Source organism: Carassius auratus, chromosome 18 (genome assembly GCF_003368295.1).
Source record: "Carassius auratus strain Wakin chromosome 18, ASM336829v1, whole genome shotgun sequence".
NCBI lineage: Eukaryota > Metazoa > Chordata > Actinopteri > Cypriniformes > Cyprinidae > Carassius > Carassius auratus.
The window spans coordinates 15,040,694-15,057,611 of NC_039260.1; the positions used below are offsets into that span (position 1 = coordinate 15,040,694).

Consider the following 16,918-nt stretch of genomic DNA (forward strand, 5'->3'; position numbering starts at 1 on the left):
TTATAGATTGTTATTTGATCAATATATGGAAAAGTAGTATAATCTATTAACTAACGTTACACATAATACCCAGACTTTTTACTTAAGTGCCATATAATATTTTCAATATGACTGAATTTGCATTTAATGTAAATTTTAATAACAGTATTGTAAGTTACTTATTTTAACACTTTCATTTTACAGAGAGTAAAGAAAATTTACATTATCAAAGAACATTTTCATTCAGTCTAGCCAGAGTTCAGGCACTCTCAAAAACTCCCATTAAAATCACTGAAGCACTTTACATTACATTATGCACATCTGCACTTTTGTTGTTTCTGATGAGAGAATTCGCTAAATAATTCAGTCAGCTAGCAAGTGAACATAACACCGCGTTTTAGTGACGACTCTTCTGCACGTTTGCATTTATAAGCGCAACAGAATCGTTTCTGATTGGTTATCATGAAGCGTTATACGAACGCGCCGTCTCTGGCTCAGCTCCATCCAGTGAACACAGATTTGAATTTAGCGTTGAATTTGGAAGCTGCATTTAAAATCCACTTTGCCCAGAACTCTTTGAATGGGCATGACGCTTCTGCCCTCGATGCCTGTGAAACGATTCTCCCTCAAACAGCACGCTAACGTTACTTCTACACTACAGCTACACACTGCAACATATCTGCATGTTCTCACATCACGTCGTTCTTGTAAAATAATAATAAGTAAATAAAAATAAAAATCACTTCGCTGAGAATGAAACACCACTTACCAGCTTCCGCAGTGTTGAAAATATCCTCTAGCAATTAAAAAATGCGCGCGCGGCGTGACGAATCTTCCCAGTCGTCGTCAGGTGAAAGGTCATCATGTGGGACATCTTATTGACGGCTAAATTATTATTCAGAAATTTTACTAAAATTTAGATTGGGCATGGGCAGGCATTCACAAAAGGGTACGTTATGACAAAAAAAAAAAAAAAAATATGAGAAAATTTTGCTTTGACAAAAGGGCACTTTGGGCACCAAGGGGCAAAGGGGCAGGTGCTCAAGCACCCAACACCCCCCCCCCCCTGCACGTGCCTGTTGCCCTGTCTTTTGTCTTGTGTTTGTCAGAGCGTTGTATGCAGTCCCAGTGTTACTTCCTGTTTTTCTTATTCCCGTTTCATGTTTCTTCTCATCGTTGGATTGTCTTCGTCTCGGAACCCCATCACATGTCACTCCCCGGATCGCTACCAGACCTACAGCACTCACCCAGCCTCCTGTCTCCATGTTATTTGTTTGTATGACTGTTTAATAAATTTCATCAACTCGCACTTGCTTCCTTACCTCCTTCCAGTCGTTACATACTTACAACAGAACAACAATACATTTTACGGACAACCGTTCCCCTTTTGAGCTTGAACTTATGGTAAAACTAAGGACATTATTAACTGTCTTTACATTTATTTTGAAAGATGAAGCTCGCAAATATAGAAAGGGTTGTTATATTTCCGACGAGTGCTTGCAGTGTTCGGCCAATCACAATGCCTTGGTTTAGTTGTCCAATCAGAGCAGACTGCACTGGTCGGAAGGAGGGACTTTGTAGAAAACAATGTGTTTGAGAAAGGCGGGGCATAGAGGACTTAGATTATTAGAAAAATATTTTTTGAACATTAAAGCAGGTCAATATTGTCACAGCCACACCTTCTACACTCCCGGAATCGGACACTTACGCCACACCCACTCGTCCCCAATCACCCGAATTCTGAACTCCTGTGCATCATCACCAGAACCACATATAAAGCCATCAGTCACCATCACTCATCGTCTGGTCTTGCACCGATCTCCTCACTTGCCTGAACGCCATTATTAAACCTACCTGAACTCTTGAACCCTCTTCATCCTCGTCAGTCTTCCTGTCCCCATCGTCTTCATCTGAGCACCATCTGGATCACCGTTCACCATAAGGGAAGTTGTGTTGTCACCGTTCTATCCACGTGTCAAGATTCACCTGTGTCTGAAACCTCTGATTCACATTAAACTACCTTATCACTGAATCCTCTGTGTCCTCGTCTGTGTCTGACAGAAGACCAGACCGCATGCAGAGCTCTTCGGACACGGGCGAGGACCGCACCGCGGATCCCTTCACGCAACTGGTTCACGCTGTACAGTCCTCACTGATGCAACAAACTCCCCCTTCTTCAACGGCTGTCAACAACTCAAACACCGCTACAACTCCGGTCACTTCTTCAGTTGCCCCTGCGAGTCCCATGGCCAAACCAGCGACATACAGCGGCACGGCGGAGGACTGCAGCGGGTTCCTGCTACAGTGTTCCCTCTATATGGAATCCAACTCTCATTTATTCACCTCCGAACACAGTCGAGTAGCCTTCATCATCAACCTACTCTCAGGTAAGGCCCTCCAATGGGCTGAATCTCTCTGGGACTCGAACTCACCTGCCCTTGGATCCGTCACTAACTTCTGTTCCCAGTTAAAATCCGTCTTTGGCCATCAAACTTCTGCATTGTCTGTCCATGACCAATTATTTACCATTCACCAACAGAGAGATGAATCTGTGAGTGATTATGCCATACGCTTCCGTACTCTCGCTTACATAAGCGGCTGGAATGAAACTGCCTTAATTACAGCATATCGCCACGGATTGAATGACAAGATACAAAGTTTGATAGTTGTGTACGAAGACTCACTAGGACTAGAGAATCTCATTCAGAAATCCATTCGAGTTGCCCAGAGACTCACTGCCTGTCATCCGCTCACTCCCGCTGTACTTCCTCCGCCCGCTATACCATCTGTCGCTCCTCCAGCACCTGAACCCATGCAAGTGGACTCTCACCATCTGTCTGCATCGGAACGTCAGCGGAGGATCAACGCCGGGCTATGTCTCTATTGTGGGGGAGATGGACACCTCTTACCATCCTGTCCAGTTCGACCTCCACACCCAGCGGTGAGTACCATCCATATACCTCCTCAAACTGCTCATCTAACTAAGACCTGGGTTACTCTAAGACACCTTTGCTCTTCTGTTTCAGTACAAGCCCTCATCGACTCCGGTTCGGCGGGGAACTTCATCAACCGGCAAACCTTAACTCGTCTCAACGCCAAACATCACCGAAGCCCTGTCGAACTCAAAGTAACCACCATACAGGGAAAGCCGCTGGGCAAGGGTCGTGTCCACTATTTCTCCCCCACAATCATCCTCCGCGTGGGACTCCTGCACGAAGAAGACATCACGTTCATGGTGCTGGAGGAATCCACCGCAGACATCATCCTGGGACGCCCCTGGCTTAACCTCCACCAACCTCACATCCATTGGCCCACTGGCGAGTTCCTGAAATGGGGAATGTCCTGCCATCATACCTGCATCACTCCTCCAGCTAAAATCCCCAAGGTCAGTCCTCCCTTAAGGAAGTCTTCCCTACCGGTCCAGTCCACATCAGTGGAGAGCCCCGACACGAAGATGGATCATATCATCCCTCCTGAATATCGGGCGTTCCAGGATGTGTTCAGTAAGCGGTTGGCAACGAAGCTACCACCTCATAGGCCATGGGACTGCGCCATTGACCTCCTGCCTGGAGCAACCCTTCCTAAAGGACGAATCTATCCCCTGTCCATCCCGGAGCAGAAGGCCATGGAGGAGTATATACAGGAAGCCCTCGCTCAGGAGTTCATCCGACCATCTTCTTCCCCTGCCGCTTCCAGCTTCTTCTTCGTGGCCAAGAAGGACGGAGGCTTGAGGCCGTGCATCGATTATCGCCACCTCAATTCACAAACCATCAAATTCAGTTATCCTCTTCCCCTGGTCCCAGCGGCGTTGGAACAACTACGCGGAGCCAGGATCTTCACGAAACTGGACTTGAGGAGCGCCTACAACCTAATCCGCATCCGGAAGGGGGACGAATGGAAGACCGCTTTCATCACTCCTTCCGGGCACTATGAATACCGGGTCATGCCGTATGGGTTATCCAACAGTCCATCCGTCTTCCAAAACTACATGAATGAAGTCTTCAGAGATTACCTTAACAAATTCGTAATTGTCTACATCGACGACATCCTCATCTACTCCACGTCCAAGCAAGAACATTACCATCATGTCATCCTCGTACTCCGAAAACTCCGGGAACACCACCTTTACCTCAAATCCGAAAAATGTGAGTTCCATACGCCCTCAGTCCAGTTCCTAGGTTACATCATCGACCCATGTGGCGTGAAGATGGACCAGGGGAAGGTGGACGCCATCACACACTGGCCTCAACCCGGCTCCATAAAAGAACTTCAACGCTTCCTGGGCTTTGCCAACTTTTATCGAAGATTCATCAAGGACTACAGTTAACTCAGCTCCCCTCTAACTTCTCTCCTCCGGAACTGGCCCAAGTCTCTGTCCTGGAACCCCGAGGCCACTGAAGCTTTCCACCTGCTCAAACAAGCCTTCAAGACCGCTCCAATCCTCATCCACCCTGATCCCAGCCACCAGTTCATCGTGGAAGTGGATGCCTCATCCACCGGGGTCGGAGCAGTCCTCTCCCAGCGGCAGGGGAATCCACCACGACTCCATCCATGTGCCTTCTTCTCGAAGAAGCTATCCCCGGCGGAGCAGAATTATGACATCGGTAACCGTGAACTACTGGCCATTAAGCTGGCTCTGGAAGAATGGCGTCACTGGCTGGAGGGAGCCCAGTTCCCTTTCGAGGTGGTAACCGACCACCAGAACCTGGAATACCTCCGTGAAGCCAAAAGACTGAATCATCGCCAAGCTAGATGGGCCTTGTTCTTCACGAGATTCAACTTCAAGGTCACCTATCGCCCTGGCTCCCAGAACAATAGAGCCGACGCCCTCTCCCGTCTTCATCAAGCAGATCCCGAACCCGAATCTCCAGAACCAATCCTCCCTCCAGCCATGATAGTTAGTCCTATCCAGTGGAGTATTGATCATCTGATTGCAAAGGAAAACCTTCAACACCCTGCTCCGCCAGGAGGTCCAGAAGGGAAACTCTTCGTCCCCCCTCAACATCGGATTACCCTCCTGGACTTAGCTCACACCTCTCCGGGCTCTGGACACCCAGGCAGGAGGCGGACCCTCTCGCTCCTACAACAGCGTTACTGGTGGCCATCGATGGCTCTGGATACGGTCCGCTACCTCAAAGGATGCTCCGTCTGCGCCATAGCAGACACCCCTAGAAGACTCCCGGAAGGTAAACTGGTGCCTCTGCCCATTCCTGAACGTCCATGGACCCATATCGGCATTGATTTCATGACTGACCTCCCTCTCTCTCAAGGCTACACCTGTGTACTGGTAGTGGTCGACAGGTTTTCAAAATCATGTAAACTCATCCCTCTCAAAGGACTCCCCACTGCGTTCGAAGCGGCAGAGGCACTATTCCACAACGTCTTCCGTCACTTTGGCATCCCAGAAGATATCGTCTCCGACAGAGGCCCCCAATTCATCTCTAGAGTCTGGTCAGCTTTCTTCCGTCTTCTAGGGGTGTCCGTCAGTCTCTCCTCGGGATACCATCCTCAGACCAACGGCCAGACGGAGCGTAAGATTCAGGAGCTGGGGAGGTTCCTGAGGATTTACTGCCACCGTAACCAGGACTGTTGGAGCCAGTACCTACCCTGGGCTGAATACGCTCAGAACTCCCTCCAGCAATCTACCATCGGGCTCACCCCCTTCCAATGTGTCCTTGGATACCAACCTCCGCTCTTCCCATGGTCAGGTGAGCCCTCGCAGGTCCCAGCGGTAGATCACTGGTTCCGACAGAGCGAGAGGGTCTGGGACTCGGCTCACGTGCATCTCCAGCGGGCAGTGCGGAGGCATAAGGAGCAAGCGGACGCTCGTCGAGGACCCACGCCGCAATACCAACCTGGACAACAAGTCTGGCTCTCGACGAGGGACATCCGCCTCCGACTGCCCTGCCGTAAGCTGAGTCCCTGATACATCGGACCATTCACTATTGAACGGCAACTGAATGAAGTGACCTATAGACTCCAACTCCCTGCACAGTACCGTATCTCACCTTCATTCCATGTCTCACTCCCCAAACCCTTCACTGAACCTTTGTCTCCTCCATCCACAGAACCTGGTGATGATGCCGTACCTCCTCCTCCGGCCATCGAAGACGACAACGACATCTTCCGGGTGAGAGCTATCCTCGACTCTCGACGACGGGGTCCTCAACTGGAGTACCTTGTGGACTGGGAAAACTACGGCCCGGAGGAGCGTTGCTGGGTTAATCGTAACGACATCCTGGACCCCAGCCTTCTCACTGACTTTCATCAAGACCATCCAGACCGCCCCGCTCCCCGTGGCCGAGGTAGACCCCGTCGTCGCACAAGATCCCAGCCGTCAGGAGCCGCCCGTGGAGGAGGGGGTACTGTCACAGCCACACCTTCTACACTCCCGGAATCGGACACTTACACCACACCCACTCGTCCCCAATCACCCGAATTCTGAACTCCTGTGCATCATCACCAGAACCACATATAAAGCCATCAGTCACCATCACTCATCGTCTGGTCTTGCACCGATCTCCTCACTTGCCTGAACGCCATTATTAAACCTACCTGAACTCTTGAACCCTCTTCATCCTCGTCAGTCTTCCTGTCCCCATCGTCTTCATCTGAGCACCATCTGGATCACCGTTCACCATAAGGGAAGTTTTGTTGTCACCGTTCTATCCACGTGTCAAGATTCACCTGTGTCTGAAACCTCTGATTCACATTAAACTACCTTATCACTGAATCCTCTGTATCCTCGTCTGTGTCTGACAAATATATTCTGTTGCACCTAATACACAAAATAATTATGATTACAAAATCATCATATGACCCCTTTAATAATCACTCCGCTTCAGTTTCAGTCCGCTCCGGGTTCACCATTTCACACTCCTCGCACCGCTGATCAAAAATACGGCTCAGTCTTCGCTCCACATTTTAAGTATTTTGGTATGTTTAAAATAACACACTTCTGTTCATAATGTATATATAAAAAAAATAATAATAGCAGAGAGTTTTAAAGTGGCTTATTGGAACATTAGTGTGCAAACTTTTTTTCTACCTCATGACATGGCTGCCTGCATTAAAAGGTATGATTGTTGCTTTTTGTGGTGCAAATTAAATTTGAGATGAAAATAACAGTAGGCTACGTTTTTGGCAGTTATTTTACCTATGAATTGAGGCTTTTCTTACAGATTTCTGCTCATTCGATAACGGATACAGCTAAATCAGCACTGTATGAGGCAACATAAGTTTGAGTGCATTATTGATAGAGCAATTGCGTTTGAATAAGTGATATAGTACTCATGCTTTCAGCTGAAAATATCTATATCTAGAAAGAATAAACTAAATATGCTGTTATATTATGTGTTGTTGGCATGAACTGCACTCGTGATTACTACTGTACTACTGCACTACGAGCTCCGCTCACATACTCTGGTTAGCTATTGATTAAGAGTTGTTTATATATATATATATATATATATATATATATATATATATATATATATATATATATATATATATATATATATATATATATATATATATATATATACTGTATATATATATATATATATATATATATATATATATATATATATATATATATATACATTGCTTACTGCTGTGTATAATAATTTATGTTGCTTAAATAACATTATTTTCTGTAAATGCATTTTCTGCTGGCTTATTTTGCTACTTTTCAGTATGCGTCATGGTATTGGACTTTTAGTATAGAATTTGGTTACAGTAAAACATGGTAATCATGTATATTGAAACACAACAGGGTGGATGTACATTACACCCTAACACCAATTGTATTTTATTTTTATTTTTTTTACAAAGCAGATCATAGATCATATATTTTTTTTCTCTATAGAGATTTGTAAATAGGAAGATTTCAGTACATGAGGATAATGATGGGGATGACATGAGGGGATTTTTTTAGTGAGCCATTAAATGACTTGAGACTCGACTCGTGACCAAAGACTTCAGACTTGACTCAGTCTCCAGGTTAAAGACTTGTGAATATTAAAATTAATTGGACAATATATGAAATGATGCTTTTACAAAACCCTCTCCAAACATTCAACTCTATAGCATTTTACAGTAGCCTCTTACATACCATGCTGTAATCTAACACTAAGAATACTGGGAGAGCTCATCATGGGTGCTCTTAGCATACAGCAGTAGCAGTCTCCTGGTAATATTAATGTGAAGACAACGAAAACTATAGCCTGGAGCTACAATTTAGAATACCCCAGTTCCCTCTGTGTGTATGTATTTAAACATAGCTTGTGGCAGTTATTGTGACAACTGATATGTTTTGTAATGTATTGTGTTGTGCTATAACTTTGTCTATTCTGTAATTTGGTCTTTCATTCCAAAGCAAAAACATATTTATGAGATAAATTAATTCGTTTACTAGCCACGTAATCTTGCAGGGGGCAAAAATTAAAATTCTAAAGAACATTTATTTCATATTATTTATATTCTGGTTAAGTGTGTGTGTGTGTGTGTGTGTGTTTATATATATATATATATATATATATATATATATATATATATATATATATATATATATATATATATATATATATATATATATATATATGTATATGTGTGAAGGACAGTGCAAAAAAAATGAGTCTATTGTTCTGAGAGAACTTTTCTTTGCATTGAGTAATTCCCGCAGGGAATGTGTCTGGTTAATGTAAGTTTATCTGTGGTTGCTTCTTGGTTCAGTATAAAAGTGGGCTTAGGTTATTCCTGTGTGCACTGTTGGCAAGGGTGAGCTATAATGTGTGTTCGTTCAAGTGTAAATACTGGCATCATATCATTTTGGGAATCCATCTGTATGTACAATGAAGTTTTAAAGTGGTGTATATAGTCTGGTTCAAGCAGTGAAGTCTACAGAGGAAGGATGGCATTTCAGAGTGTGTATGTGTGTTTGACATTGTTGCTCAGCACTTTGATCTCTTCACAGCTCCTTCAGAATTGTCGACTCATCCGCAGCACCTCAGATCTTCCTGTGCTGATCAAAGAAGGAGATATCATGATCGGTGCCCTCTTCTCTTTGCACGACAGTGTACTGGAATCTCCCTCATCTTTTACTGCTGAGTCAAATCCAACGCGATGCTCAGGGTCAGTATGTCAATAGAGTCTTATCACAAAATATTACAATGTTGCATTTTTTTTTTTTTTTTTTTTTTACATTTTATGGTGTTTTCTATTTGCTTCTGTGCTTCTTAATGAAATTTTAGACTGTCATTCTCTCTCTTATATCGCAGCACTTTGAACAGTACACAACCCTAACCATTTACTGAAGAAATGTGTTGAACATTAAAACTTAATTGATTAATTTACTTTGTCCTGAAAAGGTTTAATTTCCGAACCTTTAGATGGATGCAGACCATGATTTTTGCCATAGAGGAGATCAACAGAGATAGACAGCTACTAGTCAACTTAACTTTGGGTTATAAGATTTATGATTCATGCAGTACCCATTTCCATGCCCTCCGCACAGCTTTGGCCCTGATGAATGGGAATATAGAGGGCACAGGCATTTCAGAGTGCTGGGGCAGGGTGCCTGTTGTCATTGGTGATGGAGGATCGACATTATCCCTAGTGGTTGCACGCTTCCTGGGTGTTTTTCATGTTCCACAGGTGAGTTGTGAATTTTAAATGCATCCCTGGAGATGCATTCATGTTTTTGAGTCATATATGCTATGCTCTCTCCTCTCTTCCCCTCTTCCTAGGTAAGCTATTTCTCCAGCTGTGCATGTCTCAGTAATAAATTTGAGTTTCCTGCATTTCTAAGGACTATGCCTAGCGACTTTTTCCAAGTGGATGCTCTTGCACAGCTGGTGCGACACTTTGGTTGGAGTTGGTTAGGCATATTCACAGGGGATGATGCTTATGGCCGTGGTGGTGCTCAAATTTTTATTGATGAGGTGACCAAACTAGGTGCATGTATTGCTTTTTATGAAATTATCCCAAAAAACCATGACCAAAAAGAGATTTCCAGGATTGTACAGAGGATCCGTGAATCAGGAACAAGTGTGGTGCTGGTTTTTGCTTTAGAGCAAGATGCAAGAGCTCTCTTTTGGGAGGCCCTTCGGCAAAACCTCACTGATATTCAATGGTTGGCCAGCGAGGCCTGGATAACAGCAGCTGTCCTCTCCACTCCTGAATTCCATTCCATCCTACAGGGCTCTATGGGCTATGCAATTCGCAGGGCTGACATCCCTGGCCTGAAGCCTTTCCTGCTACGGCTACATCCCTCCAAATACCCACAGGATCCATTTGTTCAGCAGTTCTGGGAGGAGATGTTTAAGTGTTCTCTAGGAACAAGTAATAAGGACTCCTCTCATAGACCCCCCTGTAATGGCTCGGAAATACTGGCCAAAACAGGTAACATCTACTCAGATGTATCTCAGCTCAGAATCTCCTATAATGTTTATAAGGCAGTGTACGCCATTGCTAATGCTCTGGATTCAATGCTTCGCTGTGAACCAGGCAAAGGGCCTTTCCCTGGTGGATTGTGCCCCAACACCAGCAGCATACAGCCATGGCAGGTAAAATTCACAGTTTATCCCTTAATTTCACTTTTATATCTGTAAGCTTTGTGTTTTAAAATTAATGTTTTCTAGATAAGATAATAGAATTAAATGTTACCACTGTTCCCATATAACATTTTATGTTTATTTTTCTCCTTTTAACTTTCTGTATCTCATACACATGAAGCTCCTGAATTATTTAAAGCATGTCCGCTTTACTAATGTCTTTGGTGAGGAGACTAAGTTTGATGGCAATGGAGATCCTGTGGCCATGTATGATCTCATTAACTGGCAGCTCAGTGGCAATGGGGAGGTGCGGTACGCCACTGTGGGGAGATTTGATGAAACGATGCAGCCCAAACTAGTAATTGAAGAGAAAAACATAATCTGGAATGGAAACCAGAAACAAGTACTGCTCCACTATAATAACATTATTTATCTGTGAGAGGTTTTGGTATTCAGTGTGGATATTTGTATCCATTTTCTCCCTGTAGCTCTTGTGTTTGCACAACAATTAATAAGGTATATCTTTGTAGTTGATCTTCTCTCTGAATTGCAGGTCCCTATGTCTGTCTGCAGCAACAGCTGTCCTCCAGGCACTAGAAAGGCCACTAGGCCAAACTTTCCTCTCTGCTGCTTTGACTGCATTGTCTGTGCAGCTGGGGAGGTTAGCAATCAGACAGGTGTGTCCTAAATCACCTATGTCCTGCAGATGTTTAATTGTATAAGAAAATTATAATTTTGAAGGTTTGATTTAGATAAGTTGAAAATATATTTTGCTACAGTGCACAATACATCTTTATAGTGGAGGACATCTTTTATATTCTTTCTTTAAAAAAAATCATTATATATATATAATGCTTTATTTCAGATGCCTTAGAGTGTGAAAAGTGCCTGCCTGAGTTCTGGTCCAATACAAGAAGAGATACCTGTGTCCCCAAACTGGTGGATTTCCTTTCCTACAGTGATACAATGGGCATCACTTTGCTGGCTGTGGCTCTGCTGGGATCCTGTTTCACACTCGCAGTTGCTTTTATATTTGCCATTAAACGGCACACACCCCTAGTCAGAGCTAACAACTCTGAGCTAAGTTTCCTAATCCTTAGTTCACTGTGGCTTTGTTTTCTGTGTGCACTAGCTTTTATTGGGCAGCCCACATCCTGGTCTTGCGGGCTTCGCCACACTGCATTTGGCATTGCATTCTCTCTCTGTCTGTCTTGCATCCTGGGGAAGACTATGGTTGTACTCATGGCTTTCAGAGCCACCCTACCTGGCACTAATGTAATGAAATGTTTTGGCCCTCTACAACAGCGTGGCATTATCTTCTTGTGCACAGCTGTGCAAGTTGTGATTTGCTGCACATGGCTGAGTGTGGCACCTCCTGTCCCATGTAAGCTCATGACTCATGAAACTGCGCAGATTATTCTTTTATGTGATGTGGGTTCTCCGCTGGCCTTCTCCCTAGTGCTGGGATACATCGGCCTGCTTGCAGCTGTCTGCTTCGTGCTGGCGTTCTTTGCTCGAAAGCTCCCAGATAATTTCAATGAGGCTAAATTTATTACTTTCAGCATGCTGATTTTCAGTGCTGTCTGGATTGCATTTGTGCCAGCATACGTAAGTTCACCAGGAAAGTACACCGTGGCTGTGGAGATTTTTGCCATTCTTGCCTCCAGTTATGGCCTGTTGCTATGTATCTTCATTCCAAAGTGTTACATTATTCTGCTTAAACCTGAGAAAAATACAAAGAGATATTTGATGTCTAAATCCAACTCAGAAAGAAAATATTGAATGCTGACTCAACTGAAAATGAATAATTTTCACTGTTTATATAACAGTATTTTTTTTTCCTTTATTTCCAACTAAACCCCTTAATAAACTGTTTTGAGATGGCTTTTTGTACTTTTATAACTCCATCAGCATAAATGGGTAAATAAAGAAGTATTTTGTTCTGCAAATATAAAAGAATATGAATTCTATAAAACGTGATTAAGACAACATTAGTATTTTTAACAGGTCAAATTATTTCCAACATTTTATTTGAAATACCTCATCCTCTCTTTTTTCTTTCAGTGCTTATTCTATACTTTGATTAAATGAAAGATGACTGTTTTATATCCCCTGAGCATAAAAAGCCCATGTGTCATAAAAAAGTGAACAGCTAAACATGTAAACATCCATCCTCTTTCACTCATTGAACACTGCAATAACGACTAAACATTTGTTTATTTTTCCTCACTTCAAACCCACATTTTTGCAATCAAGTTCAAATCATATCTGCCTTTTCATCAGAAGAGAAATAAACTCTGTATTCTCTAAAGACAAATAATGTGACAACACAGGAAATTATATGAATGTTACTGGGTCATTATCAGGAAGAGACTATTATTTTTATTATTATTATTATTTGAAAAGGACACTGCTGTAATTGTAAGGTAACAGGTGAATGTGGCCTCTCCCATAGTCAAAGTAGCTGTCAACAAAAATCTAATAAGTTCTGTAATTTAAACAATTGTATGTTGCTGAAACTTATGTACTTATGTATGTATTGATTAAAAAAAATTCTGTACCCGAACAGTGTAAATTTTGACAGCCATATTTGATTTAATCTTAGTCTTTATCCTAAACGAAAATTTTAATAGTCTTTGTCACATTTCAGTCATTTGATTCTTTCATACTTTTATTACAGTTTTAGTCAATGAAAAATCATAGCATTACTTTTTGTCAAGCTAAAGTTACCAACAGTTCTTTTAACTATTTTATAGCTATTTTATATGTAGTCTACAAAATTAGTCATTAATTCTTCTCTCTTTGATTTACCAAATGAATTAAGCTTATGAGAAATTGCAATTAAGGATTTAATTTGTAAAAACTTGAATAAATGATGACAATTTTCATTTTTTGGTGAACTATCCCTTTAACAGTAGTGAAAAGGGAGCAACTTATAAAGATTATAGTTGTTTATAAATAATGTATTTAATATATTTGAGAGAATTTGAAAAAGAAGCAGAATAAGACAAATACGAAAGGGATACAAATAAAATTTGTTTTTCAGATACAGTAGATTTACTTGAAATATTTATTTAACATCTTTTGTTTGGTTAACATTAATAACACGGATAGCTACTTAACTGGGAATGCTGTTCCTTTAAGACATAAGGGATGCATTTAATACTGACTCATTCAGTTTTCACCCACCTGTTCACGTTCACTTAAAGGAACACTCCACTTTAAAAAAAAAAAAAGGCACATTTTCCAACTCAGCTAGAGTTAAAAAGTTGAGTTTTACCACTTTTGAATCCATTTAGCCGTTTTGTGGGTCTGGCGGTAGCACTTTTAGCTTAGCTTATCATAGACCATTGATAGATCATACAGCATCAAACATGACAAGTTTTCTGGTACGCAAAACAAGTATTTTCAAGGAATTCCTTAGATTATTGCCATTACTGTGGCAGCCAACAACAGCACAGCTTAACCCTCTGCACATTTATATTCAGCTATAATGAAAAAGTTTCAATTCAGTCAGTCTTTTTTAAACATGGTTTAAACATGGTTTTCAATGGAGACTGGCCATATGTGTCGGCCAGATAGGAGTGGCGGCACATACTATTCTGTGTTCTGATTGGTCAGATCACCTGTCAATCAAGCTCTTTGCAAACGGTCAGTTGATGGACAATTAGGCTATAACCAATAAAAGACATCAGCAATCAAGAGCTGAAAAAAAGAAAAAAAGATTAGGCCCGTGCATCACTTTCAGGAAACTAACATTCATAATCCTGTGAATTTTTTTTTGGATGTTGATGTTGATGTTAATAACGTGTCTTAATAATAATTTCACCACCACCACATCTGCCTTAATAATCTAGTTTCCACAACTTAAAATGCATTATATAAAAACAATGACGTAATACCCACCTGCAAAAAATAAATTTATAGTAAATACTGTAGAGTTTTTGAAACATAATATATTACTTTAATAATATAATATAATTTGTTGTGGTAATTTTATAGTTGCTATGGTAATATAACAACTGTAGCAATATAAAAAATTACTTGACTCAATAAAGTTACAACCATAGGGTATAATATACTATACACTACAGTTTACTGTAGTAAAAACTAAAGTATACAACAGAATGCATTACAGTTTCACTATATTTAATGCTACTGTATGCTATAGCATCCTTTTACAAAGTGTTGTAAATACTATACACTTTACTATAATATGGTTCAAAAACACTGTATTTTTTACTATAAATAACTATAGTATTAATTATTAATAATCATATGGTTTCATTGAATAACACTGTTAAAATACATAATACAAAATACAAAATGTATGTACAATAAATAATTACAAATGCCTGCAAAGGAAGCCAAAGGCCTGATAATTGCTGCTGTTACAATTACGTTCAAATCCTTGTTTAATAATGACCAAACATTTAATTCAAATATCCACTTAATCTTTCATTTTTTGGCCACCTTTTTTGTGATAGAAATTCTACAGCCTCTTTAATTTCTTCAACAAAAACATGTGGACATCACAAATTTTACCAAAATTTTACCAAAGTTGGTTTTATCATAGTAAAACTGCTTGTGTGAGTGTGTGTGTGTGTGTGTGTGTGTGTGTATGTGTGTATGTATGTCTGTGTGTGTGAGAGAGAGAAATTATTGAGAAATTACATCAATATGACAACAGTGTTAATACAATTATAGCCATAGGTACATAGCTCCAATTGTAATTTATAAAGAATACAATTTAATTACAATTTATTTACTTCTATATTTTATTAAAGTTGTGTCTCAATCCCTTATAGTAGGTGTTTTGATTTGTTTTTTACTTCCGTGATATTTGAGGGAGGGGGACAACATTACAGTTCTGCTTAGGGCACCCATTTGGCCAGCAGCGGCCCTGCTTTGGGGACTGTTGCCAAAAGGACTGATGTCTGTGATGTCATGGGCTGGCACTTAGAAGTATAAAAGTGTGCCTATTGAACAATCTCACTCCCACTTATTTGTGAAACAGGTAGGCCAAAGAATTGGCGAAATGTTCCCCCTTCAAGCCATCCCTTTAGTAGACACTTTGGAGAACTAAATTCCAGCTGCAGCACATGCTTGTCCACATGGTGGGAGAGCACTAAGGAAGTGACAGACTTACCTAAATTGCCACTAGCCACTGACACCCCAGGATGCTCACAAAGTTTGACAGAAATGGAAAACTCATTTTCAGATGAAAGAGGGACATCCGAACCAAGTTAGGAGCACAGCTATTCTTATAAAGCTATGCTATGCATCTGACTATACCTTCCCACAAAACTGCAAAGACCACAGAAGGTGAGCAGTCTGCTGACAATCCTAACAGGTGAGACAGGACAGTCTAGGCAAATGCTTGATGTCATCAGTACCTTCTGCTATAAAATAAAACAATTAAAAATAATTATTATTTACAAAGGTGCACAAAACTTATATTTGTGTGCAAAAGAGGAATAGAATAATATTCCATGTTCAAATGTAAGTTCATTCAACAGTATTTGAAGAAATATTATTTTACAAAATAATAATACTAACAACAAGTGAGTGTAAGTGAACTGGATCAAATTTTGGAAGCCTTAGGCCATCAAACACTCAACTGATCCAAAAAGCAACACAAAGAAGTCTAAGAAACCATTACTGCTTAAGTAGAAAAAAAAAAAAAAAAATCTGAATCCTCTTTTAGAAACAGGGACTGTGTGAACACAAAGAAAACTGGATCCTATTTGACTTGGTCAACATTTTGGTCCACTTAAAGGGGTCTGGGTTTGGTTCTTTAAAAAAAAAAAAGAAAACACTCAAGTGCCTTGGTGTAGTTTACTGTAAATACTGCTCACAGACTCGATCTCTGCACTTATAGTGTGCCTTTGAAAATGCACCACATGCCAAACAAACTTCTCAAGTTTTATAAATATAACAAACGAGTTCCATTTACAAAGTGCGGTTTCCCTGTTGTTGTTTTTTTTTTTTCTGTCAGAATGAAAAAAAGTGATTTTACTGTTAATATTTTTAATAATAATAAATACAGTACAGGGAAAATGTTTTAGACCTTAAAATCAGTTATTGAGTTGACATAGCTTGTTCTATTGAGTGCAGTAAACTTTTTAATAATATTCAAGTAAAATTAACCATTTTAATTACTAGATTTAACTGTCAGGCCTTACATTGATGTGTATTATCTGCTGTCATGTATGTGCACTTGTGGTGCTTGTATATTGTGTATGTGTAAATATGACTAGTGTGCGTTTGTGTGTGTGTGTGTGGGTGTGTGTGTGTGTGTGTGTCCTTTCAGGTCCCTGCAGAGAGCAGCTTCAGTACAATACCTCTATAAAGTCCTTCACCCAGATCCCCAGTTTCCAGTTGGC

The 16,918-nt window shown here is 41.1% G+C and overlaps 1 protein-coding gene across 1 annotated transcript; it reads left to right on the plus strand.

Moving 5' to 3' along the window:
- The first annotated feature begins 8,778 nt into the window (after window positions 1-8,778).
- LOC113118820 (extracellular calcium-sensing receptor-like) lies at window positions 8,779-12,325 on the plus strand. Its single transcript, XM_026288228.1, has 6 exons — window positions 8,779-9,111; window positions 9,348-9,633; window positions 9,726-10,544; window positions 10,714-10,935; window positions 11,086-11,209; window positions 11,398-12,325. The coding sequence occupies exons 1-6, from the start codon at window positions 8,891-8,893 to the stop codon at window positions 12,312-12,314; spliced, it is 2,589 nt and encodes an 862-aa protein (XP_026144013.1). The 5' UTR covers window positions 8,779-8,890; the 3' UTR covers window positions 12,315-12,325.
- Window positions 12,326-16,918: the final 4,593 nt, after the last annotated feature.

Excerpts from the sequence above, each read along its gene's own strand:
- LOC113118820 (XM_026288228.1), top strand. The coding sequence starts at position 8,891 with ATGGCATTTCAGAGTGTGTATGTGTGTTTGACATTGTTGCTCAGCACT. Across the intron at positions 10,545-10,713 it reads GCAGCATACAGCCATGGCAG|CTCCTGAATTATTTAAAGCA; the intron begins GTAAAATTCACA and ends ATACACATGAAG. Across the intron at positions 11,210-11,397 it reads GGAGGTTAGCAATCAGACAG|ATGCCTTAGAGTGTGAAAAG; the intron begins GTGTGTCCTAAA and ends GCTTTATTTCAG.